The 26,466-nt window shown below is 41.3% G+C and overlaps 1 protein-coding gene and 1 long non-coding RNA gene across 2 annotated transcripts in view; one reads left to right on the forward strand and one right to left on the reverse strand.

Annotated features, from left to right (window-relative positions):
* Positions 1 to 7,369: 7,369 nt before the first annotated feature.
* FERMT1 (FERM domain containing kindlin 1) overlaps positions 7,370 to 26,466 on the reverse strand; it is a 33,015-nt gene continuing 13,918 nt past the window's right edge. Inside the window, exons 6-14 of the mRNA XM_077749145.1 lie at positions 24,664 to 24,771; positions 24,121 to 24,252; positions 22,613 to 22,662; positions 14,498 to 14,622; positions 13,665 to 13,771; positions 12,253 to 12,474; positions 11,250 to 11,374; positions 10,040 to 10,181; positions 7,370 to 8,344 (exon numbers count right to left, since the gene is read on the reverse strand). Of these exons, the coding sequence (XP_077605271.1) occupies positions 8,171 to 8,344; positions 10,040 to 10,181; positions 11,250 to 11,374; positions 12,253 to 12,474; positions 13,665 to 13,771; positions 14,498 to 14,622; positions 22,613 to 22,662; positions 24,121 to 24,252; positions 24,664 to 24,771 (1,185 nt within the window). The 3' untranslated portion in view covers positions 7,370 to 8,170. The remainder of the gene's footprint in view (positions 8,345 to 10,039; positions 10,182 to 11,249; positions 11,375 to 12,252; positions 12,475 to 13,664; positions 13,772 to 14,497; positions 14,623 to 22,612; positions 22,663 to 24,120; positions 24,253 to 24,663; positions 24,772 to 26,466) is intronic.
* Positions 25,515 to 26,466, forward strand: part of LOC144219201 (uncharacterized) — an 8,417-nt gene continuing 7,465 nt past the window's right edge. Inside the window, exon 1 of the long non-coding RNA XR_013331334.1 lies at positions 25,515 to 25,710. This is a non-coding gene — a long non-coding RNA (uncharacterized LOC144219201). The remainder of the gene's footprint in view (positions 25,711 to 26,466) is intronic.

The raw sequence follows: 26,466 nt of genomic DNA on the forward strand, positions 1-26,466 counted from the left end.
GGCCATATTAAGTTTGAGATGTCTGTTAGACCTACAAGGAGATGCTTAGGGAGAGAAGTGGACGTCCAACTGGAATTCTGGGGAGAGGTCAGAGCTGGAGAGTTACATTTGGGAGGCATCACCATATAGATGGTGCTTGAAGCCAGTAGACTGGTGGAGGCCATCCAGAGTGAATGTGTAGAAAGAGAAGAGGAGAGGATCAAGCCAACATTTGGAGGTGGAACAGAGGAAGAGGAATCGGCCTAGCAGGCTGAGGAGCAGCCAGGGAGGTAGGAGAAACATCAGGAAAATTTGGAATCATGAAAGTTGAGAAGGAACAATGTTTCATTAAGAGGGGCACAGCCAGCCAGGTTTTGACAAACTAAATAATGGAGGACTTTTATGACCTGGAAAAGAGAATGGTTCAGTGGGGGGAGGTACAGAAGCCAGAGACGTGTTGGGGCGCCTGGGTGGCTCTGTTGGTTAAGCAGACGACTTCGGCTCAGGTCATGATCTCATAGTTTGTGGGTTTGAGCCCCGTGTTGGGCTCTGTGCTGACAGCTCAGAGCCTGGAACTTGCTTCCGATTCTGTGTCTCCTTCTCTCTCTGCACTTCCCCTGCTCGCACTCTGTCTCTCTCTGTCTCTCAAAAATAAATAAATGTTAAAAAATTTTAAAAAAAAAGAAGCCAGAGACATGTAGTTAAGGGCATGAAAAAATATGTATTAGCCATCCTAACTATTTGGAGAACTTTTGCTTTGAGCAGGAACAGAAAAATGGGGGCAGAGTTCAAACATTTCATAAGGTGGGGAATATTGTTGTAGTTATCTATGGCTGCCCAGTAAATACCCCTAAAACTTAGTGGCTTAAAGCAACATTTGTTATATTCTATTCCATGATTTGTGAGGGTCAGGAATTTGGTTGGAGTTTGGCTAGATGATTCTTTTGTTCTGCTTAGCATTGATTGGAGTCATTGGTAGCGTTCAGCTGTTGAATGGGCTGGTTTTGAGGCTTCAAGATGGCTTTACTCATGGGTCTGGCATCTTGGTAAGGATGACTAGAGGGCTGGGCTCTGCTGAGACTGTCATTTGGAGTGCCGACTTGTGGTTTCCCTAGCATGGGGCCTCAGGGCTCCAAGAGGGAGTATCCTGTGGACAAAACAGAAGCTACATGGCGTTTTATGACTTATAGTTAGAAGTCACATAGCATTACTTTTGCTGTACTCTATTGGCCAACTCAACCACAAGCTTACTCAGATTTAAGGTGAGGGGACATAGATCCCATCTCTTGATGGGAAGACACTGAGAGAATTTGTAGCTGTGTTTTAAAACCCCCAAAGATAGAGAACATGTTTGCAATCTGACGGGAATGTATCAAGAGATGGGGAGAAGTGAATGATGCAAGAGAGAGAGGAGGAAACTGTAGGAATTGAGTCCTTTGGAGGTCATGAGGGGATGGTACGCAGAATGCTGGGGATTGGGCACTTTTCCACCCGGGGCAAGAAGGAAGAAAGATATTGTGAGGATAGATAAAGAGTAAAGAGATGAAGCTCTTCCCATCTGATGACATCACTGTGCTCAGTAACATGCAGGTCATTCTGTTACAGGTCATCAGCTGAGGGTAGGTGTTGAGGCAGGTTGAAAAGAAAAGGAGGTACAAAATAGTAATTTCAGAGAGTTGGAATGTTAAGTGTTTGAAAAGCAGATTTTAACAGTAATGACTTTCTGTCATTACTGAAAATAGTATAGCTTGTAAGTACATGATGACTAATCCTTAAAAATATATTAAGAAAATTACTTTTTTACTGAATTATTAATTATACCAAGTTTTATGGAACCTGAGAGACTCGAAATTCTAGGTAGTTGCTGACCAGTTCTTTTAGATGGGACCACGTTATGATATTTCCATTTTGTTGCTGGAGGAACTAGCATTAGNATTGTAAGTACATGATGATTAATCCTTAAAAATATATTAAGAAAATTACTTTTTTACTGATTATTAATTATACCAAGTTTTATGGAACCTGAGAGACTCGAAATTCTAGGTAGTTGCTGACCAGTTCTTTTAGATGGGACCACGTTATGATATTTCCATTTTGTTGCTGGAGGAACTAGCATTAGTTTCATAAAGTAAGTCTGAGAAAGAACCCAAGATTAGAACTCTGAGATCATTTTCTTTCTTAGGAGAATTGAGAACATGTTATTTTACTTGAAGAAGATGTTTGGATCATTAACGCGTGAGAGTGATTTAAAAAAATTATCTGGCGAGGGTTGGTCTTGAGCAAAGTTACTTGGTAGATGATGTCGTTTTTCAGATGATGCTTTCAGGTGTTGAAAATATGTTTGTAATTCATGTTCTGGAATTGCTTTCAGAATGAGTTTTTCACACACACACACACACACACCAATCACTAATGGCCCCTCTTCTCAGCTTGACCTTATTTCTGTCCTTCTCCCCAATTGGAAGACTCTTATTCATCCTTCAAGACTGAGTCTAAATGTCCCCCTCTCTGTGAGATCCTTCCCTCTCTGTGAGATCCTTCCTCTTTTGCTCTTGACTCTAACAAAACTATTCCCTCTCTATTGTTCTCAAATGTCTTTATTGTATCAAGAATAATGCCCATTATATAACATTAGAGTTATTTACTCAGCTGTCACTTGCTAGATTGTATCATCCTTGGCAGCTAGTGAAGTACCTAGCACATAGTAGGTACTTATAGCAGATGGAGCTACTTATTTCCTGATATCTACTCTCACCCCCATTACCAGTAAAGGAGCTGTGATTTTTAGTTATTTCAACTTCCCTTGTAGTTAATTGAAGCCATACGACATAATGGCTGAGCCAGAGCAGCCATGTTGGATCATGAGAGGACTTTGTGAATGGAAGCTATACATAGTGGATGGAAAAGATGCAGTGACAGGGGTCCTTGATATGGTATATAGGCTTTATTGGCTTAGGCTTGCCTTAAGAGTTTCAGGTGGAAGAGAGAAAAACCTCTCTTGTTTGAGCCACTATTACTTTCAGTTTTCTGTCACTTGTAGCTAAGCAATTTTAACTGATAGGAAAAAAAAAAAGTATGTATATATAACTTATATATAAATATAATAAAATACAAATATACAATAAATGTATCAACCATGTATCTATGTTATATAGCTTATATAAAACATATATATTATATATATGTGTGTGCTTGTGTGTAGGTGTGTGTTTAGCTGAACTGACTGAAATACAGTTGGCTGAAGCCTAGCATGGATTGACAGCTGTAGGCCCATAGTCTACATGAGGTTCTTAGATATATTAGATATGTATTCACATATTTTAAGATCTGTGGAATATTAGGCAGGGCATGCCTCACAAATCCCTGTGTCTCATATCTGACTGTGTCTGTGTAGATCACCTCCCCCTAAACACACTAGCATTTTCAGCCCCTTGTCCTAGAATGAACTGCGCTTAGGTTATAAGGAGTGGATTATTCAACAGCTTCTTGCCAAGTGTTTTGCTGCCCATTTTCTCTTCTGATGTCTACCTGATTCAAAGAACCATTTATGAAGAGAGGAAAAGGTCAGAATAAGAACATTTCACTCAGCCTCTAAAAACAGAGCTCAGTCCCGGAGGGAAAGTTGCCTCTCTCTGGTGGAATTGGCATTAATCACTTATATGCAATGGCAGGATCAGGGCCAACCATTTGTGGGGATGGGGGTGGATGGGGTTTTCTCTGGTCATGGGTAGGTGTTTTTCTCTTCTGGGAAGAAAGCAGAACTCTTTCCCATCTCTGAATGCCACCTCTGACCCAGATATGCAATCAAATATCATATTGGACAAGTGGGCCAGCAGTTGGGATCTGAATTTTTTTTAGTAGAAAATGTCACTCTTTTGACATTTGAAATCTGGCATAATGTAATTGAGGGAAAAAACATGGCTATGGAGTTTTGTAGGCCTTACTGAAATATGTTGGGGTGGGATGGGGGCAAATCACCTCAAGGGGGTTATCACAAATAAAGACAATCTAGCTCTTGACTCAAGAAGCCTTGCCATTCAGAATTATCAAGAGCAGTGCTAGAGAATGCCACTTAAGTCAGAAGGTCTGGGTTCAAATCCTTGCTTTCCACACTCTAGCTGGGTGACCTTGCCAAGTTGCTTGACTTCTCTGTACACAATAGTTCTGGTGTGTGCTAGAGCTGGCTTGTCCCTGTCAGGGAGTGGGGCGTTCGATGATCTTCCCAGTTGTGTTCACTGGTGCCATGCTGGCTATGGTGGGAGTCTTTACACGGGAAATGGGTGAATCACGTCTCCCCGTGCATTTACTAGCAACCACTGCACATTTCCTAATCTGTACAATGAGGCTGACAGTACCTCTTGAACTATCTCACCCAAAGGTTGAACTGAAGGGATTCATGGGAAGCACAAATGATAGCCCTTAATACATGTTAGCCTTCTAATTCTTTTAGCTATGTAGTAATAACTCTTGTTATTGTTGAGAATATTATTTGGAGAGGCAGACACAAGATCTGACTTGCTCTAACATCGGTTGGCACCACCATTTAACCTCTTGGTATCTGATTTGCCCCTGTGGCTTATTTGACTGTCAGTGCAGCCTGCAATTTGCCTTGAAATTCAAGTTAGTGAACTCTGTGGCCTGACTTGGATAATGGGCCAGTGTTGGCAGAGAGATGCTAGAGTTTTGGAAGAAAAGTGTGTGTGTGGTACATAGGAGTGGAGGATGTACCCTGACTGGATTGTGGGGAAAATGGACCACAACCAAAGAATACTAGAGACAAAGGGCTTTAAGAAACTGCACAATCCAGACCCTTGCATTACAGATGAGGAGACATACACTGTCAGGTGGAGGCTTGGATTTTCTGTTTTTGTTGTTCTGGTTTCCTTGTTGATCAGGCTAATGCAATCACTGTCTTGAAGAGATATCTGCATCCCCATGTTCATTGCAGCATATTCACAGTAGCCAAGATATGGAAACAACCTAAGTGTCTATTGATGGGTAAATGAAGATAAAATGTGTGTGTGTGTGTGTGTGTATACATATATATATGTACATATACACAATGGAATATTATTCTGCCATAAAGAAGAGGGAAATCCTGACATTTGCAACAACATGGATGGAACTTGAGGGCATTATTCTAGGTGAAATAAGTCAGGCAGAAAAAGACAAATACTGTATAATCTTACGTATATGTGGAATCTAAAAGAAACGAACTCCTAGAACAGAATGATGGTTGCCAGATGTGGGGAAGGAGGGTGGAGGAAGTAGGTGAAAGTGGGGATGTTTTAAGCTGCTTTCACCAGGATCATAGCCCCATATTTTGCATTTAGCCAGCAGTTTAGCTGCTATTTAATAGCTACTCTTTTTTCCTCAGTGAATATCTCATGAATTTTTCAATTTCCATGAATGTGGAATGACTTAATAAATATTAAAATACAAAACCAAAAACTAGTATAAAAGATGGAAAGGCACAATCCAAAATGTCAACAGTGTATGTCTTTGGACAGTGTTAGTAAGACATACCTGGTTTTGAATTCTGGTCCCACTGCTTAGAGCTTGGGCAAGTTACTTCACCTTCTGAGCCTGTTTCCCCCTTTGTGAAATGAGAAGGCAAGCCACTCCTGCCCCACACTGGGTTGACATGAGAACTGTATGAAGGGACATCTATAGGCTGCACATTACTACCTTCTATGGACCATCTACCACTATGTCAAATCTGAACGTTTTGGACATTTGTCCATTAAGTCAAATGCTCTTTCACCTTTGGGTTTTTCTTTGCTCTCTCATGCTTTTTCTAAAAGGTAGACATGGGAAAAAGAGCTTACAATGTCAGGAAATCTAGGGACCTTCAATGGGAAAGGAGGTAAGGCCAACAGTAAGTGAGGTTTCTAAGTCAATCTCACAGGGAGGAATGAGCTCAAATCTTGGAACTGTGAGGAAAAGTATGCACTAAATTTGAAAGTTGCATTCCTTTCTCAGGGTAGAAGATATTCACCTGCTGAGAGCTCACTGAGAGGACACAACCACACCATACTCAAATCCAGATAAAGCTTTTAATTACAAAGTTAATAAAAATAGTAAAAAATGCAGATTTCCCCATCTAGTATAGATAAGAAAGCAAAGGAGACTGAAAGACACATTAATTTAAAATTTCATCATAGGAAGTTAGATGACCTTTTGCACCCAATGTAAAGAGTCCTTAAGTTGCTCTTGGGAATAGCAGCATTTAAAGTTTTGTTGGTCACACTTATTCCTTTGGGATGTGGCTATATAGTCATGAAAAAAATGTTCCCTGGAAAATTTGGTGAAGACCAGTCAACTCCTTTGGTTGTTTTCATGGGAATGGCAGACAACCACAGAAAGCCAAGGAAGAGAGTTATACTGAAGTTTCAATTCTGATAAGTTGTGGAGGGCTGTGCTTGGCAGCAGACATGTAACACGTGGCCTCAAGGAACATTATTTTAACCTAAGGCCTGACCTAACCTTAAAGACCTGACTTAGGTTCTAAAATAATAGAGCCCAAGACTATATAGAAATGACCAACACCAAGTGAACAGTATGCTCAGCACTAGTTTCTATACAAACATTTCAAGCGAAGTTCTTTATGATGCGGACCACATTTTCCAAGTGCCTAAGCCACCTCCTAGCTTTAAGCTGGGCCTTGGAAGTTCAGCTGGTGCCTGGGTAGTTTTCATGAACATTCACCTCTAAAGGGGAGGCTGAAAGAGGACTTTCCGGTAACAGCTTCCAGCTCAGGGCCTGGGGTTCCCTAGACAGGACTGTCTTAATGTGGTTCCTGGAGCTGTGGAGACCTCTCTTCTCAAATGTCTTAGTTGGAGAAGAAAGCACAGTTGATGTTTTGGGGCATCTGAGCTCTGGCCAGCCTCCCAGAGGTTTGAATCCTAAAAGAATTTCAAAATGGAAATAGAGCCTCTGCTTTACCCTTGCAGCCCAAGTCCTTTCTGTGACAGGAGAACATTTATAAAAACATAATTAAATACTCTCTGATATTTCCCTCTACCCCTGATATCGCTTCTTTCTTTCTCAAAACCCATTGCTCCCAAAGCTGACAATCAAAACAGAAAACGACAACCGAGGCAGTTATTAATTGGCTCACGCTCCTGTCTTGAGGCAGAGATGACAAGAGCAAAAAGAGAAAAAGAGTAAGTCTATTATTAGCTCCTGATTTACAAAATGTAGATGGAAGCCAGTGAGGAAGCCATCAGCCCCTGAACTTGGTGGTCTTTGAGAATAGGTTTGTCCTTCTCTCCCTGACCAGCTCGGATGGAGACCTCAATTGTAAGCCTGGATGCAGGGAGGTGGTCTTCATAAACAGAGAGAACAGGGCCCATGTTCCTGAGCCCCAGCTCAGAGCGGAAGCAATTGAGACATGCAGCTGGGTTGAGGAAAGGATTTCCCTCTTCCCCTATGTCACCCATGTCATCAGAAAGGACTTTAAGGTGGCTGAGGAATACCCAGGATGGAAAAGGACCTGCAGTTGGCAGCACTAACCTCAGGGGACCCATGTCCAAGAACAGGTGGGTCAGTAGTCACCTCTGCCGAAGTCACTGATGACATTGCAGGCCACTGCTCTGACCCCCTGTCACCAACTAGTACCAGGTAACCCCACCTTTCCCCTCCCCACCCCCAGACCTTGACCTATAGGAAAAAAGTATGAGTGTGGACTCCTGCCATTTTCACAAGATGGGAACTAAAAGCAGTACTGTTAAGGAAAGACAAATTGCTTTTTATACCTGAGTTAGGGAATAAGATATATCCTTGGCTACATGTGCTTTTAACCTTTCTGTCTTTCTGCTGACTTAGCAACAAGGCAGAAGGGCACACTGGTGACCTCTAGCCATATACCTGCAGGTTCTAGAAGTCATAGGACTGCAGCTACATACTGGGCTGTAGTGTAATCTTGGAGTATTAGCCTGTCTTCTATCCACCCATTTTACAGAAAAGGCCACTGAGGCCCCCTCCATCACTGGTAGGACAGGGCAGAGAAAGGAAAGGGGTATGCTAGGCAGTGTGTTTGAAATGAGGCAAGGATTCTCATCTGAGGGACCAGTGGTAAGTCCATGTTGTCTGTCAGTCTGGACTCTACACATTGTATAAACTGAAGATCCAATGTGTCCAGGGAGGACCGTCCTTGGCTCACCCTCTGTGTGGGCAGATCTGCTTTGCTTCAGTCCTGACCACCAGTCAACTTGTGGAACAGGTCCTCATCAAGTGTCTCATTCTGGTCCTTGGACCGGGTGGACAAGAAAATGTAGCCACCGATGTATTCATGCACAATCTTGCAATCTGCACTCAGGCAGGTGAATGCAATGGAGACATTCTGGTCAAATTCGATTGCCACCTGGAAGAGGAAGGCACAGGTGAGCTTAAACTCTGACAAGGAAAATGAAGAAAAAACTGCCTTGTGATGGTGTCAGAGCTGAGGCCTGCTTAGGTGGCTTACAGATAATTCCTCCTGCTTCCCCCCAAACCCCTCAGACAAAAAACAAAACAAAACAAAACAAAACCAAAACAAACCAATCCCCGGAAAGCAAAAAACAACCCCAAAGCAATCACCATTTCCATTGAATGCTTACAGCAAATTTGTCTTTGCTCTCACTGCGCCCTCTTGTGGTGTCAGCTTTGCTGCACACCTGGCAAAAGATTTCTAATTCCCAATACACATACATACTTTCTGTCACTCTTGTTTAGATGTAAGAACTTCCTAAGCACTCCTTTGGTCGAGGGGCAGGGTACTTAGCAGACTTTTTGAGGGAGAATAAAAGGCTCCCCTGAATTTTCCCGCACCCAACAGCCCTGCAGCCCTTCCCAGCTGAAAGTCAGAAACTCTAAATAACAGAAGAACCATTCTTCACTGGTTCTCAAACCTTGGTTGCCCAAGTGGACTTTTAAAAATTACTGATGCCAGCCTCCCAGTCCCACAAACTGGGATTTGATTGGTCTAGGGTGTGGCCTGGGCAGTGGTGTTTTAAAGCTCCCCAGGTGATCATAATACTGAACAAGGTTTTAGAGCCGCTGCCTTAGAGGCCACCTAATCTCAGCCTTTTATTCTACAAATGAGTGCCTCTGCTGAAAGGAATCCATGGTTCTTTTAAAAAAAAAAAAAGTATGAGTTTGGGGTGCCTGGGTGGCTCACTTGGTTGAGCATCTTATTTCAGCTCAGGTCATGATCTCACAGCTTATGGGTTCAAGCCTCTCATCGGGCTCGATGAGAGCTGGCAGCTCAGAGCCTGGAGCCTGCTTCCGATTTTGTGTTTCCCTCTCTCTTTGCCCCTCCTCTGCTTGTGTGCTGTCTCTCAAAAATAAATTAACATTAAAAAAATTAAACAGTGTAAGTCTCTTATCATCCCTTGAGGTGGATGGCTTTCTACCGAAAAAAAGAGAAAAGATTCTTTATCAATATCAGAATATGTTAAGTAAGCTGGATGCAAACATGCCTCTGACTTGATCTGGAATTTCCCTTGGCTTGAATTTAGCTCCTGGGGTGCAGTTAATGGGAGGCAGATGGTTTGGAGGCCCCCTAACTCAAGAGGCAAAGCTTTGCTCAGTCATCCCTGCTCACATCACTTGCTTCTCTAACAGTTTTTCCTTTTGGGGACTGGAATGCTCTCCATGTAGGCAGATGAGCCGTTGAGTCCTGAACTAGTTGGACCTCTTGGGAGCCCATCAGATGAGGCCTTTTTGGATTCATTTTGGATGACAGTTCTATCTCAGAGAGTATCTGCTAAGTAATTATCAGTTTAAGTGTTATATAATCCTATTCTGAGTTGAAGGAGACTAATCAAACTGCTCAGCAATTTTAGAGTCTGTATGGAAAATCTACATGGAGACTAAGCCAACCCACGGTGTTAATTCAAAACCATTTGGCTTGTACTTGTTAGGAAAATGCCCAGAATTTCATGTGATTATTTTAGCAGACAATGACCATGTGCCCGTGGTTCTTGAGTTCTAAATGTATGAACAGAGTAAAGTACAATTCCAGTGGAACACACATGTATAGGCTCAATGCTGAATATACCAAAAACTGTCACTGTACCTGCCGGATTTCCCAGTTTACATTCCACTGCTTCATATTTGTGAATCTCCATGTTGTGATTGGAATCCCAGTGGTTGCATCGATTCTAATCAACCTATTATAGGAAACTCCCAGAATATCATCTTTCTTGCTTCCTTTAAATCTAAAAAGAAATTAATATGAAAAGAAGCAACTGCTTTCTGTAATACAATGTTTATTCGTATACAACTTCTTAAAGATGATATGAACATTTCTAAATGACATCTGAAGAATGGACAGTGAAGGATTAGCTTTCTACAGAAGGCTATTTTTACTGTGATATGAAGCACATATGAAGAATGGAGAGAATTAAGGCTGTCCTGCACACATCCTTTATGTAAAACTGACATTAGTGGAAAGCAAAGTAAGAAAGGGTCAAGTCAATTAATTAAAAATTGCCAACTGTGTATGCTCGGCACCCTTCTAGGCACAAGGAATATAGTAGTGACCTCAATAGACAGAAAATGCCTATCTTCATGGAGCTTGTATTCTAGTGGGGGGATAGAGTCATGAATAAGTGAAATATATATGGCGGATAAGATCATGAAGGAAAATAAGACACAGAAGGGGAGTAGGGAATACTGGCAAATGGGGGTGGTTACAGTTTTACAAAGGGAGTCAGGGAAGACTGCAGTGAGAGAAGACATTTGATTAAAGATGTTGGTGAGGGAATGTGCTACGTGGGTATCTGGGGAAAGAGTATTGTAGGCAGAGGGCACAGCCAGTGCAAGGCCGCAGCATTTTATGTATGTATGTACGTATGTACGTATGTGCTCAGGACCTGCCAGGAGGCCTGTGTGGCTGGGCACAGTGAAGGAGGGGCAGAGGTGTGAAATCCCAGAGCTAAGGTCTCGTAGGGCCATTGAAAGGATTTGGCTTATACACTGACTGAGCCAGAAGGCCTTCAGATGGTTGTCGGCAGAGGCCTACCATGGTTTGACTCAGATCTTAAAAAGATCACTCTGGCTGCCAACTTAGGGAACAAGGGGAGAAGCAGGGAACCCAGGCACGTACTGTGAAAAGAAGGTAATGAAGATCGTTATGAGCAGCCAGTGTATTTGGGCCATTTGTGAAAGAACAGGATTATAAAATAAAAAGAGTTCTACATCCTAGACTGAGAAGAAACTGGGATCCAAGAAAGGCACTTCGAAACAAATGGAGAGCAAGAGAGGCAAGTGAACATTGTAATCACCTGACAAGGTAGTAGGTGAGGCCAAATTCAGGTAGAGATTGCCATGCCTGGATGAACCGCAGCTTGGCTTCGACCAGGGGCATCTGGGCCACATTCTGGTGGGCTTCTAGGATCCGGGCTGCCAGCTAAGCAGAAGTAATAGACATCAAACTTTCCTTAGCATACAGCGACTATTCTATAATTGTACCTTTAGCTCAGGTCCCCAATGAGAAAAATAAATGCAAAGCCCAACTGTAGCTCTACAAAGAGAATCAATTTTCATTCGTTCATCCACTCATTCATTCATTCATTCATTCATTCTCTCTTCCTCTCTCTCTTCTATGAAACATGTAAATCACTGGGGAGAAGAAGGAACAAGATCAGCCAACACATAAACTTCTAAGGTTCATGTAGATGGAGAGTTCTGGGTCCCTCTTTCTAGGGCCTATATAATGTCCACAGACAGTAGTTCTACTTACATCAGTCTATTTGTGTAACTTTTTACCCCCTCTGATGGACACGCAATTTAAAATTTTAGTTTGTGGGGACTAAATAATTTCATTTAAATCTGGGAATATTACCATGTTCAGTTAGCAGTATTCAGCTCTAACAAAATGAACAATAATCTCTTAACATTGTCTAATACCGAGTCCAAAGTCAAATATCCCCATGAGCCAATTTTTCTTCTTTTTTTTTTTTAATTTTTTAATTTTTTTTTTTTTCTAGGAGAGAGAGAGAGACAGCGTGAGCAGGGGAGGGTCAGAGAGAGAGGGAGTGACAGACTCCAAAACAGGCTCCAGGCTCTGAGCTGGCAGTCAGCACAGAGCCCAACGCAGGGCTCGAACCCAGGAACCGGGAGATCATGACCTAAGTGAAAGTCGGACGCTTAACCGACTAAGCCACCCAGGTGCCCCCCCATGAGCCAATTTTTCATGATGATGGGCTCAATCATTTTAATTCCTCATTGTACTTCAGAAAATACAGAATTTACTGCCAACAGTCACTCAAACAAGATTAGCAGTACCTGCTTAGACTTCAGTTTTTTTGCATATCGAGGCGACACAAAACATTCAGGGTTCATGTCCATGGCTTCAATATTGGAAGCCACCTGAGATGCTGAGTTCCGATTTTTCATCCTCAAAAATGAAAGGATGTTGAGGACCTCTGGCTGGTAGGAGCTGTCTGCCATGGTTTTGCCCTTCGATGCCAAGATGCAAGCAGCCATCCATTGGGCATATTGATTCTCCTGCAGCAAACATAAGAGGGCTAAGACACAAATTCAAGTGCAAAGCCACCTTGCTGGGAACAGAGCAGGAGGTGGGCTTTCATTTCTACAATATACGAAAGTGTCACCTACTAAGCAAGGAAAGATGTGAAGTGGCACATGTTCTGAATGACTGTCAATCACCTAATTTAACACCGAACAAAAGCTTTTGAGTCCCATGTTGAGTTTCTCTATGCTAAAAGCCTAGAGAATAGGAATGTCAGCTGTGATAAATTCCATGCAGGCAGGGAACTTTGCATTTAAAGATAAACCAAGGATACAAGAGCACCATGGAGCACAGATAGGTGAAAACCCAAGCTACCTGACAGATTTCCTTGATATATATTTCCGTTTTCATATCATGTCTGATCTCTATGACACAAGGAAATGAGGGAAAAATCATTAACCGATTTCCCATATAATGTCTACCCTGGTCTGTTCTTAGTAAAGATTTGAATCCCATGGTAGGAATCAGGTCCACTGATGGGCTCTGAACTCGTCAGTGGTGGCCTCTATTGTTCTTTAATGTGTGTGCTCATTTTTTACCTCTGGGAGCCAAGTGGAATTATCTCAGAAGCTGAGGGGATGCAGCTGAATGGCAGAATTCTTCAGAGCAACAGTAAGTATCGTACACTGAATTACTGACCTCAGTCTTCATCCTCCTGGTATTCACACCTTTTGCCATGTAATTTTAGTCTATCTCATCGGAGCCAGAGTGTAATTTCACACCTCTTGACTTTGAGCCCCACCATGGACTTTTGCTGATGGAATGTAGGTGGAAATAACTAGTAACTGAAAGCCCAGGCTTTAGGAAGTGTGCCATGTTTGTAGTTCCTCTCTTGAACTTCCACCATCACTATGAGCAGAGCCTCCCCAGGCAGCTGGGCACCCAGAACAAATACAGTGAACTGAACCTCCAGCAAGGAGCCAAGCCTAGCCAGACCTGCGGCTGGAAGCAGATCTGTCCGGCTGACACAAGGCTGTGTCATCCAAGCCCGTAGATGTTTCAGAGACAAATGTTTATTGGTATCTGTCATTTGATTTTGTGGTTGTTTGTTACAAAGCAACAGCTGACTGATGAGTGCTCTGATTTGAGAAAGCATCTCAGCTGATTTGTCCTTAGGTTTAATAAAGGTGAAGGGAGTTAGCATTTTTGTTAGCATTTTACTTACATGGTCACATCTCAGATATACTTCATTCATACCATCAGCAATAGGGATTAGTAGCTTGATTCCAAATTTTCTCCCTGCTACATTTACATCTGGCACAACTTCACAGCCTGAATGATAAAAGGAAGGGGCAAAACTGAGTTCTGAGAAAAATGTCATATCAATATCAGATGTGCATCTAAAAGAAACACTTTGAATACAAGCCCTTCAGATTTGGTTCTCTTCTGAAAAACTGAGGAGCAAGCAGACAACACTAATTAAAGGATAACTAAATAAGACTCATGAACAACTAACAAGGATAACAAAAAATATTTTCTCTTACTCTTTTAAATATGTCATCAACTGAATTCACTTTCGAGGTTGATTTGGCTATTCTAACTCATAGTAGCACTGAATTATGAATATAAACTTTTAAAATAAATCAAAGTGGAGGGAATTTTCTGTCACCATATGATAAGGGAACTGAGTGCATTTGGTTAAGTCTTTTTTCAGTTGATGGAGTTACCAGTACACTCACAGCCACTTTCAGAAACTGGTACAGAAACTGAAGTGACACTGAATTAAACAGAACCATTCTGGAATGTAGAAAGTTTTCAGGCCCCTACAATGCCTCGTGTACTACTACATTGATGACACCAATTATCACCACTCCATAGGCCTGGATGCATGGGGGAAGAAAGGACAGCAGAACGCTGCAGACAGGCTGCCAGGTAGAAACCCGTGAGACAGAGAGGTTCCTCTGGAAGTAAACCCTGCTTCATTGGGTAGAAGTCTCAGCTTTCATGTGCATATGCTGGGTCATGACAAGCCCATACCCTCATGTAGGACTCCCTTACCTCTAAGATTTAGTTTTTCTACTGGTTCTCCTTGTTCAAGTTCCTTATTTTTAAAGTAGGCTATAGATGTATCTTTAAAGATGAACCAGTATTGTTTGAAAGCTTTTAATATTAGCTTCTTGGGCCTGCAAATGAGAGTACAATTAGCATTTTAACAACCACCCAGAAACACAGGAACACGTTGCAGATTTCAAGTGCATCAAGATGCTCTAGAAACCTGTTCATATGCCATAATCTTTATTTTCTTTTTCTTTTTTCTTAATGTTTTTATTTCTAGGAGAGAGAGAGACAGCATGAGCAGGGGAGGGTCAGAGAGAGAGGGAGTCACAGACTGAAACAGGCTCCAGGCTCTGAGCTGGCAGTCAGCACAGAGCCCGACGCGGGGCTCGAACCCACGAACTGCGAGATCATGGCCTAAGCGAAAGTCGGACGCTTAACCGACTAAGCCACCCAGGCGCCCCATACTCTTTATTTTCGAAAGTAGTTTTCAAATTCTAAAAAGTAAAACTGGGGTTTTTAGTATGAGATGTAGAAGTTAATGCAGAATCTCAGGAGTTAGACCATTCTGGCTTGGCTACTGCCTAACGTGTGACCCTGGGAAAGACACTTCATCTGCCGGGACCAGGTACACGGCCTCTGTGTGATGGGTACAGTACCAGCCTCCAACTCACAGGGCTTCTGTGAGGATAGAAAGAGGTAATTTCTCAACGTGCTTATCACAGGACCTGGCATAACTGAAGTGCTTAATAAACTACTATTATTACTGTTATTTGAGAAACATCCATGAATCTGGGGACATCTGTAATTTCTATAATTGTAATTGGATCTGAAAAAGCTGTCCATATGGACAACAGTTTTCAAGTGATCAGATATAAAAATTAGATCTAAAAGTAAGCATTGTTTTCTGTGGTTTCCTCTTGATCCTTAAGAGAAACCCCTGAAGAATTCCCAGCGAGTCAATCACAAAAATCTACAGCTAATCTGTATAGATTCTACTGTTATTAAAAAAACAGTTTTGGGGGAAGATCTCCAAAAGTGGTATCTGTGGGGGCCGGAACATTTTGTACTCTGGGCTGCACGAGGTTGGTGGTGCCCATGGCAGGTCTCAGTTGGGTCACTGAAAATAGAAAACATGAGAGTGAGCTGGGAGTGGGAGAGGGGATACATCTGGGCAGAGAAAAGATAACATGAGCTATACATGGTTCCGTGCAACAGTCCCAGCTGCAGGGGTGAATCTCATGCTAGAGCAGTGGATTTCTGTATTCAAGAATGAGAGAAAGAGAGGAAGCCTTGTGATAACCCCACTCACACATAATTTGGGACAAGATTTTTAACAAGTCAACCTTCGTCTTAGCTAAAAATGTGTTATACTTAACACAAAGATAAGGGATAAGATGTTCATTAAAAAGCCAGTATATAACATAAAAAGTATAAAATAAAATTGAAAAACATTATACACGGGTAACATTTCCAAGATTTACAAAACCACTGCATCAAAATAACATTACATTGAAAGCTGAAGTTATAATAATTTTAAGGAACACATTTGAAGGTTATTTGTCTAAGACTCAGAATCTCCAAAATTAATAGTATTTTCAAAATAGAATCAGAAAACAAGTCTTTAAGAAAAAGACAGTAAGGTTTCAGTTAAGTTCTAGGTATTTAAATATTTCTATTCATAATTAAGAATGGAACTCTGTTACTCCATTTTAACTGGACTTGAAGAATATCAAAAGAATCCCACTGCTTTCATCTTCCAGGGTGCTTCCATTCATTCCCAAAGCTAATGATTATTGCTTCTATTTCATGGTCTAGAGGCTGGAGCAGGACAGGGTAGGGGAAGAAGTGGAGAAGGTGGCCGCGTGGGGCATGATAAGCACAAGAATGAGGCAGTCTTCTCAATCTTCATGGAGCGCGTAGGGTCAAGAGAGAAATGCACACATCAATAAATAAAATATGCTAAGTCACAGAACTAGGATGTGCAGTGTGATGAGTTGCAGAGGCCACAGCATTTAAACACAGAATGAAGGATGGATAAGAATTTGGAGGAAAGGGAAGAGAAATTTCAGAAGGCAGCAATAGCACACGCAAAGCGTAGAGGTGAGTCAGAGTTGGGCACCTTATAAACAAGACTTGGGTCAAACACTTCTTGAACACCTCTACCTCATGCTGGGCACAGAGCTGAGCAATGGGCATTTCTGTGGCTATGACATTTCCATGGGTGGAAGATGATGGAGACAAGGAGTGGCAAGATAGGCTGGGGGCCAGGGAGGGACTCTGAATGTTCTGTAAGGAGTTGGACTTTATTTTCTAGAAGAAATGTTCTCAAACTCTGGTGTTCTCAAAATTGGAAGGGAGCTTGTTAGAAACATGCAAGTCCTCATCCCAGAGACTCATATTCAGCAGGTCCAGTTAGGCCCTGGAATTCTGCATTTTAAGTATGCTTTCCTAAGGTGATTCCTGAGTTTGAGAAACACTAGTCTAGGCCAGTAATCTGCAAACTAAAACTGGGTACACTCCATCTTTACAATATTTTGTGTATTTTAATATATAATATTACCCATATATACTATGTAAACATAATCCCCTTTAATATATTTACAACTGTTTATTTGTAATATTTGTAACATATACATTATAAAACCTATACAAATATATAAATTAAAAATGAATATGAAGAATTCAGTTTGTTTCAAAAAAGGGAAGTTGTTACTCAGTTACATAAATCCCAGTTGAGGAAGTACACTGTTGGCCATGCTTACTAAATCACAATGTTCACTATGTAGTGCCATCTACCTAGTTTTGAAGGTTTTGTTGAAACAAAGCTACTGAGTTCCATCTTCCCTGATGTCAATCACTCACTTATGCAAATTAATCATAATATGTTACATTTTTATATTTTTAATAAGTGGTTTAAAACACATTATAACTTCAGGCCACCTAGGTGGCTCAGTTGGTTGAGCATCCGACTTTTGATTTCAACGCAGGTCATGATCTCACAGTTCATGGGATGGAGCCCTGTGTCAGGCTCTGTGCTGACAGTGTGGAGCCACCTTGGGATTCTCTCTCTCCTTCTCTCTCTGCCCCTAACCCACTTGTGTGTGCTCTCTCTTTCTTAAAATAAATAAACTTAAAAAAAACACACTATATTTCATTTGGATGGTGTTTAATGCAGAAAAATTCTGTTTCCAAGTTTTAAAGGTGTGCAGATAACACTCTTATGTTTTAAACTTTGAAGATCTAATTGGCTTTATTAAGTGATTCATAAATTGGGCATCATCCCATCTAGCAAGCAGAGGGGAGCTCTGAGGTGTGGTTCAAAATGGAAGACTGTTAGAGGAAGGAAGTTGGGGTAAGAAAGTTATTAGCAAAAGAAAGGACTGTTCTGGGCAAGGTCAGGAAGGGCAGGAGGTCTTAGTAGGTGGATTACCTCACCTTTTGGGAGATAGAAGGCTCATGTGACAGATGACCTCATTGGTGCTGATCAGAAAATTCCTCCTGACCAGTTAAGACTAATTTTTGGGGAAGGTTGAAACTGCAATCAGGTATAAGGTCTCAGTTTGGTGACTTGGTCTGAGTGATGGCATTTTGGGCCTGTGGTTTTCTTTATAACAATTCTCCCCTTTTGATCGGACTCAGCTTAACTGAGAAATGTGATCAAAATTTAAGGCAAGATACTGTTGTTTTAATTTGACAATGACAACTGTTGTTGTCATCACTGGCAACACTGTGACCATGGAAACACTTTCAAACAATGCTCTCTTCATAGCACTAGTCTCTTTCAAATACTGATTATGTTCTTACTCATTTCACGATCAGCTTTTCCTCAAAGGAGAGGTTGTTTCTTATTTTGAAAGCAACTGGAGGCTTATTGCTGATGGTCAGTTGTCATCACAGAGAGGTCATAAATTTGGAACACTATCTTAAAAAAACAAGAGTGTATCAGGGCACCTGGGTGGCTCAGTTGCTTAAGCATCTGACTTCAGCTCAGGTCATGATCTCGTGGTTCATGAGTTTGAGTCCCGTGTAGGGCTCTGTGCTGATAGCTCAGAGCCTGAAGCCTGCTTTGGATTCTGTGTCTCCCTCTCTGCCCCTCTGCTGCTAGTATTCTGTCTCTCTCAAAAAAATACCAAACAAACAGAGTGCATAACTCCACTTAGAGGTATTTTTCCATGTGATAACCAGTGTGTCTTCATGGGACTAGAGATTTTCATAGTCACTCTCTCTTTATGAAGGATTATAAAGATTCCAGTGTGTTTCTGGTGTCTTGTATTTCTCTCACTGATAATCTCCTATAGCACATTGTGTAAATCTGCCTGGACCTGCTTTGCTACAGTACCTTGCCTACTTCCCTACAGTAACTTGTCTGTGAATGATGCAGTGAATGACTTTTATGTGTGGCTTCCATCTCTGTAGTCCTCTGGTGGAGCCATTTTTCCCAAGTAATCTTTCCAACAGTGGTCACAATTTACAATTTGGACACAAATCATTGTTTTTATTAAATATGTAACTTACTAGTAGGACTGTATCTTGTCTGGTTTATATTTAGGGGTCTGCATAAAGTAGAATCTTGAAAGGCTAGTTGGGCATAAAGTTCTAGACTCACTGTTACTTTCTCTTAGCACTTTTGAGACATTTTCCAGCCAACAAGAAGTTTGCTGCCCACTCAGCTGTTTTTCTTGCTAGGAAATCTTTTTTTTTTCTCTCTGATTTAAAGACTTTCTCTTATCAATGGCTGCTGGCCTTATTAAGATGTGCATCTACAGTGATTTATTTTGCTTGGGATTTACCATTCTTGAATTTAAGGATTTTTGTCTTTAACAATTATGCAAGATTCTCAAGCACTCTCTTTTGAATACTTGCTTCTCTCCCATATTTTCCTCTACAATTCCTAGTAGATATATAATGAAACTTCTCATTCTGCCTAAAACATATTTTCCCTTTCTACCTTTCTGTATTCTCTCTTCAACCATGTCTTTAAACTTGATATTCAATGCACCTATTCAATTTTAAATTTCAATGACTAAATTTTTTGTTTCTAAACTTTCTATTTGGTTCCTTTTCAATACTGCCTCTTCTCTTTCATGATGATTGTTACCTTTTAATTTCCTTAAGGATTCTAAACATATTCATTTTATGTTTTTTTTTTTTCAGATTGTTCTGTTACCTAAAATTATTGAAACTGCTAATCTTCTTGCTTGTTGGATCTGTCTTTCCTTTATGGGGTTCATGAACTCACATGGTTTGTTTTTATTGGGGGCTCATTTTTTAGAGGGTTATTGTTTTTTCCAGAAGGCCCATGCTAGATTGTGGATATTTCCCTCCAGGTATTTTTGCAATTACATTTGCTAGGGCTTCACAGGTTTTGTGTCATGGCCAGTTTCTTTCTTTCTTTCCTTCCTCCCCCCACTCCCTTCCTTGTTTCCTTCCTCCCTCCCTTCCTTCCTCCCTCCCTTCCTTCCTTCCTTCCTTCCTCCCTTCCTTCCTTCCTTCCTTCCTTCTTCAGAATTCTCTTATCATGTAAGGCATTTATATTTAGATCTACATCCATGGGTGACACAGGACTTGGCTCCATTTTCTCTAGAGAGACTTTTCATTTCTCCACACAGAACCCCATGCAGGGACGAGATTACTGCTTCCTGTGGCTGATGGACAGTTTCTCTACTCCCTGTTAAACAGAGAAGTAAGCCCTTGAAAGTTTCTGTCATTAGACACAGGCTTCAGTCCTGCATCAGTCCCTTACAATAGGCCTAAAAGTTCATCTCCTATCTCTGCCCAGGGACTAAAATCCCAGCCCTAGCCCATGATAATCGATGTCCATGGCCCAAATCCCTCTTTGCACATGAGGCTTCATTTGTAGAATTAGGTTTCTTCTGTATTTCCTACAAACTGTACATTCCTAGTCTCACTTCAATGCTGTATTTACAATTCTCTTATTTTTACTTTATCAGGCACTCTGACGTATTTATGGCAAGACCAAAGTTTGTATTAGATTGGGTGCATTTAAATCAGTTGCTGGAAACTGAAGTCCAGTGTTTATACAGTGGGTTCAACTGATTTTGTTCAGGGGGAATAAAGAGCTTCACTGTTAAAGAAAAAGAAACAGTAAAAATCAAAGGACTAGCTCCATACTTTTCTACTGATAAGGAAAGGAGGCTCAAGGAAAACAAAGGGCCTTTAAGGGTCACACACACACCAGGAATAGAGCTTCAGGGGCACCTGGGTTGCTTAGTCGGTTAAGCGTCCGACTTTCGCTTGGGTCATGATCTCGCGGTTCGTGGGTTTGGCCCCGCGTCGGGCTCTGTGCTGACTGCCAGCTCAGAGCCTGGAGCCTATTTCAGAGTCTGTATCTCCCTCTCTCTCTGACCCGCCCCTGCTCACACTGTCTCTCTCTCTCTCTCTCTCCTAGAAATAAAAAAAAATAAAATAAAAATATTAAAAAATAAAAAGGAATAGAGCTTCATTCCCTGGTCTCCTTCCCCTCTTCCTGTGTCTCCTTTTTCTTTGCTTCCTTCCTCCTTCTCTTCCTCCCTTCCTTCTTTTCTTTTCTCTTCTCCTTTTTCTCTTCTTTCTTTCCTTTTCTTTCTTCCATGAACTATATAATCTATTAAATTCAACACCTTCAGACCTTTGGTAGATACAGTGACCACCGTGAAACAGGAAGACAATTCTGTGAGCCTGAGCAAAGCAGTCACAATAAAGTGAAGTAGCTGTAGGGCTCAACTTCTTAATATCCTCTCCTTCACTGAAAACATCTATAGGAAGGGAACTGTAGTTATCTGGTTTGTCAAGAGCTGGATTTGCTCTATACAGGGAACATGGCAACCTACCTTCTCCTTAGAATGGTTGTTTAAAATTATAAAGACGGATTTATGGATTCAAATGATTACTTGTTTTCTGTAGCTCTGGCTATATAACAATATGTGTGGTTGCAACCATTTATGCCACAAAAGTTAAATTAATGATCCTACTGTTTGAGACCACATTCCATGAACACATTAAAAAAAAAAAGCAACCTGTAGAAACCCAGTGACAAATATTTCTCATTTATATCTGATTCACTGTTCACTTTTCCAAGTCTTGTTTTGCATCACGTGTTACCAAAACCCACTTGTATTTCTTTTCAGGCCAACTGACCCAGTGAGGTGTTGGTTTGTTAAGAAAAGTCAACAAATCATAAAGTGACAGGAGTAACTGATAGAACTTCAAAGGGATCCTATTCTTTTCATCTTAATACACTCTGGCACCGTCACAAATGTAGCAGTCCTTTCTTCCCACAAAATAAAAAAAACTTCTCTGCCTTTTTAACAGTTTCAGATTGATCTGAGGTGACTGGGGAGTTTATCAGAAGCACTTTAACAGGCAGAGGTAGCTAAACCGGGGTGACTACTCTATATAAGCACAGCACCAATGTTCTAGAGACAACTGATTTTTAAACCATGAAAAAATCTTCAAATGATGTCAAGTTTTGAGCCTCACAGATGACCATGACAGAAACTCCAGTCTATTATATATGTTCACTAATTGCTGATACCGCCATGTTTACACCACCATTTACTGAACATTTAAAAAATGTTTAATGTTTGTTTATTTTTGAGAGAGAGAGGAAGACTGCAAGCGGGGGGTGGGGAGGGTGGGTAGGCAGAGTTAGAGGGAGACACAGAATCTTAAGCAGGCTTCAGGTTCTAAGCTGTCAGCAGAGCCCGATGGGCTGGAACTCACAAGCCACGAGATCATGACCTGAGCTGAAGTTGGACACTTAACTGACTGAGCCACCTAGGTGCCTCCATTTACTGAACACTTAATGTGAGCCAGGTGCCATGCTCTATGCTTCATATATATTATTTCATTTAATTCCCCCCAAGAAACCCAAGAGGAGGTATGTCTGTATTTTATAGTTCAGGAAACGGAGGCTCAGATACATGACAATGCCCTAGGTAACTCAGCTAGTATGTTGTTGAGCTAGGATTCAGCCATGGTCTGTCTGATGCCAAAGCCCCTGCTCTTACCTTTGAACCATGAACCTGACTAATGAGGTTCAACTAAAATTCCTGGACTCTTTTATCTGCAAGGCTTTGTTATGAGCAATCCTTCTCCCCCTTTAAGGTGACTTACCTAAATAATTTGAGGTTATCTGCAAGTTGAGGGATATCAGTAATGTCCTCCTAAGGAAAAACAGATAATATTTCATAAGCAGTAATTAGGTGCTGTTGATACTCTATACCTGCACTGTCCAATACTATAGCCATTCATCCCATGGAGTTATTAAAATCTGAATTAATTAAAATTAAATAAAATGAAAAACTCAGTTCCTCAGTCACACTAACCACATTTCTAGTAGTTACCTCAGCGGTTGGGAAGTGGGTGGAGGGGGGGGAGAAGGATGGGGCTTCTGGGTAGCTGGCAAAGTTCTAGTTCTTGTTTTGGGTGGTAATATGGGTGATAATTTAATACAAATTTGTTAAGCTACTGGTTGCTTTTTGTTTTTTCACTTTTCCGTTTGTGTCACAGGTCATGCAAATGAAAAAAGGGATTATAAAAACTGACCAAGCGCTACCCTTCAAGTAGAATGAACTAGGAACTGCTACTTTTATGTACAAACAAAAAATTATACAGATTCCTCCTCAGAGCAAGTAACTCTAGTTACATGTAGTTCACTGATTAACTTCTCACAAGGAATCTGGTTCAAAGTTCATTCTGCAATGTCCGTTGGTGCCTACCTTCTAAATGAAAAGCCTATTGTGTAGCCTCACATGAAAATATGAAGGCAGGAAGGAGGGAATTTTTCATTTATTTTGAGAAGGGTCATGGTGTATCTAGTTAGTGGAGGAAGTAGACAAAAGAAAATTCCAATTTCATGGGGCCTGTGTCTCCCATAAATGTGAGACAGGGCTCTGAATGTCTACAGAATCTTGGCATTTAGTTTGTATAGAATATTTGCTTTTGCATGATACTAATTTCCCATTTTAAGGAAATTAATCATAAGTAAACATGCATTAAGTAGCTAAGAATATAGTGACTCATTTTAATGTTACTATTTATATTCAACTACAATGGATCTACCTGTCTGATTCAATGTCAATTAAACTAATATTTACTCCCATGATTTGAAGAAGTTAAACAGAAGGGTGGTACTCAATGAATGAATCAGATAGGAGAGGCATTCTGATTATAAAGCTGCCATTTGGCCACATTTCATAGATAAGGAGACGATAAAATAGTTGTACTACTTTATGTTTCACCAGAAAGTTTTTGTTTATTTCCTGAAGTCAGAAGATGTCAGAAACTTCTTAGTGTCCCAGAATAAAGGCCCTCACTGTGTCCACCTTGCCCAGCTGCGGTGCATGATGTTTAGGTAGATTATAGGCTTTGTATCTGTAAAGCATCTTCACCATTCTCACAGCTAGCCATGCCATGGACTGGGCAGTTCTCCCTAGACCTGAGAGAAGGGACTGCTTCCATATTCCTGGCATGGAGCTGGCTTAAGATTCTCTCTCCCTCTGCCCTTCTCCCTTGCTCGCAAATATTCTCTTATTTGAAATTAAAAAAAAAAAAAGCTCATTTAATATTTGTCAATCCATGAGCACACAGCCACAGTTCTGAGTTACCAGGAAAGTTCATACCAAGGTATTGTCCATTTTTCCACCTTCTAGAGTCACTTCCAAATTGGAGAGTGCTGCTTCTACTTCGTCGACCTCGGACTCATGTGTAAAATCCTGTGTTTCAGCCGATAATGACAGTTTGCTAATGTGATACTACAATGCAAACAGAGGTTTTAGAAATGTTATAAACCCAAATGAATCCATTAGCCATTTCTTCTTTCTGAAGGCAATCCCTCCACTCCCCCATAGTAACAAACATCTCCTGGAAGGAGATTTCTCTCCCGTGAAGGGAAAAAGACATTTTAATATTATTTTGATATTTATATTTAGTTGTGTTCAAACTTGATTCTTCTCCACCACTGGTTGAACCTGTAGTGAGGATAAGAATTGCGAGACTAATACCTTATATAAGATGGGCCTGTGTGTGGGTTATGAGACATATTTTAAATTTAAATAGACTCCCCTCATTTTCAGTTCTTCAAAGAAAAAACAGAATGAAGAAAATGAAACTTTAAGAAAATGAATTTGTTTTCTTCCAGAGAAAAGGTACTGAAATTCCCATACCTGTAATGCTGCAAAGATCATCATTTCTTCTTCCGTGCAGTCAATTTCTTCTAAGAGAATGGCCCACCTGGCTTGTTCATAGAGTTGGTTTATTCGGACAGCATCATACTAAGGAATAGAAGCAGGTAGGTATGTGTGTGTTGGGGGTGGGAAATACCCCTCAGTACAAAAATCTGGAATAACTGAGGCCATGCCTTGTTAATCAGAAGCAATAAACTTGTGTTCAGATAAGTGAAGGGAATGCCTCTCTCTTTCCAATGCCCCAGTTCATTTTACTTCTGAACTTAGCACTTTCTCAAAATATTTTCCAGAGCATCTTCAAGGGGCCAAATAGACCCATCTCAGATTCCATGATTTCCTCCTCTCTTTTATCACCACTTCCACTGGAGGGAAAAACCATCACCACCATCCATCGACAGGACTCTCTTCATCTTGCAAAACTGCTGCTCCGTATCCATTGTACTCCCCACAGTGAGTATACAATTTACTATATCCTTTAAACAAAAGTCGAGGAGAGCATGGAGGAGGAACAGAAAGATAGAGCGCCTAAACAGATTTATCACAGGTTGGTTAGCATTAGTTTATTTTTCCTTTTGCATTACTCTTATATACACTAGAAGAAAGGTGACAGGGATGTAAAAATGCATAGCAAGCCCAAACCAGCAAGGAGCATTGCTGTGAGGTCAGCGGGAAATGGGACCTATCCCACAGGCACGCTCTTCCTCAGCAGTGCTAAAGCTGCTGGCCAGGCAAGACAAGTGCTAACCCAAAATTGTGGTATTCCGGAAGTTGGAACACTAAGAACCTTACGAAAGTCTGTCTTTGCTTTGTGAACTTCACTAGGTGTCATGGTACAGCTCAGGAGCTAGCCCCAGTATCCTCCCCGAACCCAAACAGAACACACGTGAGAATGTTCACAACAGTGTTACTCATGGCAACCCCTGACCAGAAACACTCCAGTGTCCCTCACCTGGCGAATGGATAAACAGAATGTGGGCCACGTGCACCAGCGGAGACCTCTGGGCAGTAAGAAGGAGCGTATTATTGGTATGTGTGAAAACACAGGGGACCTCGGAAACATGTTGAGTGAAAGAGGTCAGACGCACGAGATTATATACTGGAGGGTGCCATCTGTGTGAAACTTCCAGGAAAGGCAAACCTCGAGACGGAAAGCAGACCAGTGTTGAGCTGGGAGCAGGGACTGACCACAAATGGGGTAGAAGGAAACTATTTTGGGAGATGCAAAACTTTTTTGGATTGTGGTGATGGTTGCTCAACCACGTGAATGTACTAACAATCATTATATTAGAATTTCGTGGCATAATACTGCAGTCAAAACACAACAACTAAGAAAAACCACACAACGCACACCAAAAACCAAGCAACCTCTGCCCCTCCCCCACAGACCCTGCTTAATTAACAGTCTAAAGACAAAACTCCCAATAAGTATGGGCAGCTACTAAAATTTGTATTGGACTGTCATATCTGTCTGTCTATCTGCTGCCAGTCAGTCACGGTGAGTGCAGTCCTAGTGCAGTAGGACTTTTAGTGAGAGGAAGTTAAATGACCTGATAAGGCGTTCCTCTCCAATGCAGTCAGTAAAGATTTTTTTTTTTATAATTTTTTTAATGTTTTATTTATTTCTAGGAGAGAGAGAGAGAGACAACGTGAGTAGGGGAGGGTCAGAGAGAGAGGGAGTCACAGACTCTGAAACAGGCTCCAGGCTCTGAGCTGGCAGTCAGCACAGAGCCCGACGCGGGGCTCGAACCCACGAACCGCGAGATCCTGACCTAAGCCAACGTC

Source organism: Crocuta crocuta, unplaced genomic scaffold, assembly GCF_008692635.1.
Source record: "Crocuta crocuta isolate KB4526 unplaced genomic scaffold, BGI_CrCroc_1.0 scaffold407, whole genome shotgun sequence".
NCBI classification, from domain to species: Eukaryota; Metazoa; Chordata; class Mammalia; order Carnivora; family Hyaenidae; genus Crocuta; species Crocuta crocuta.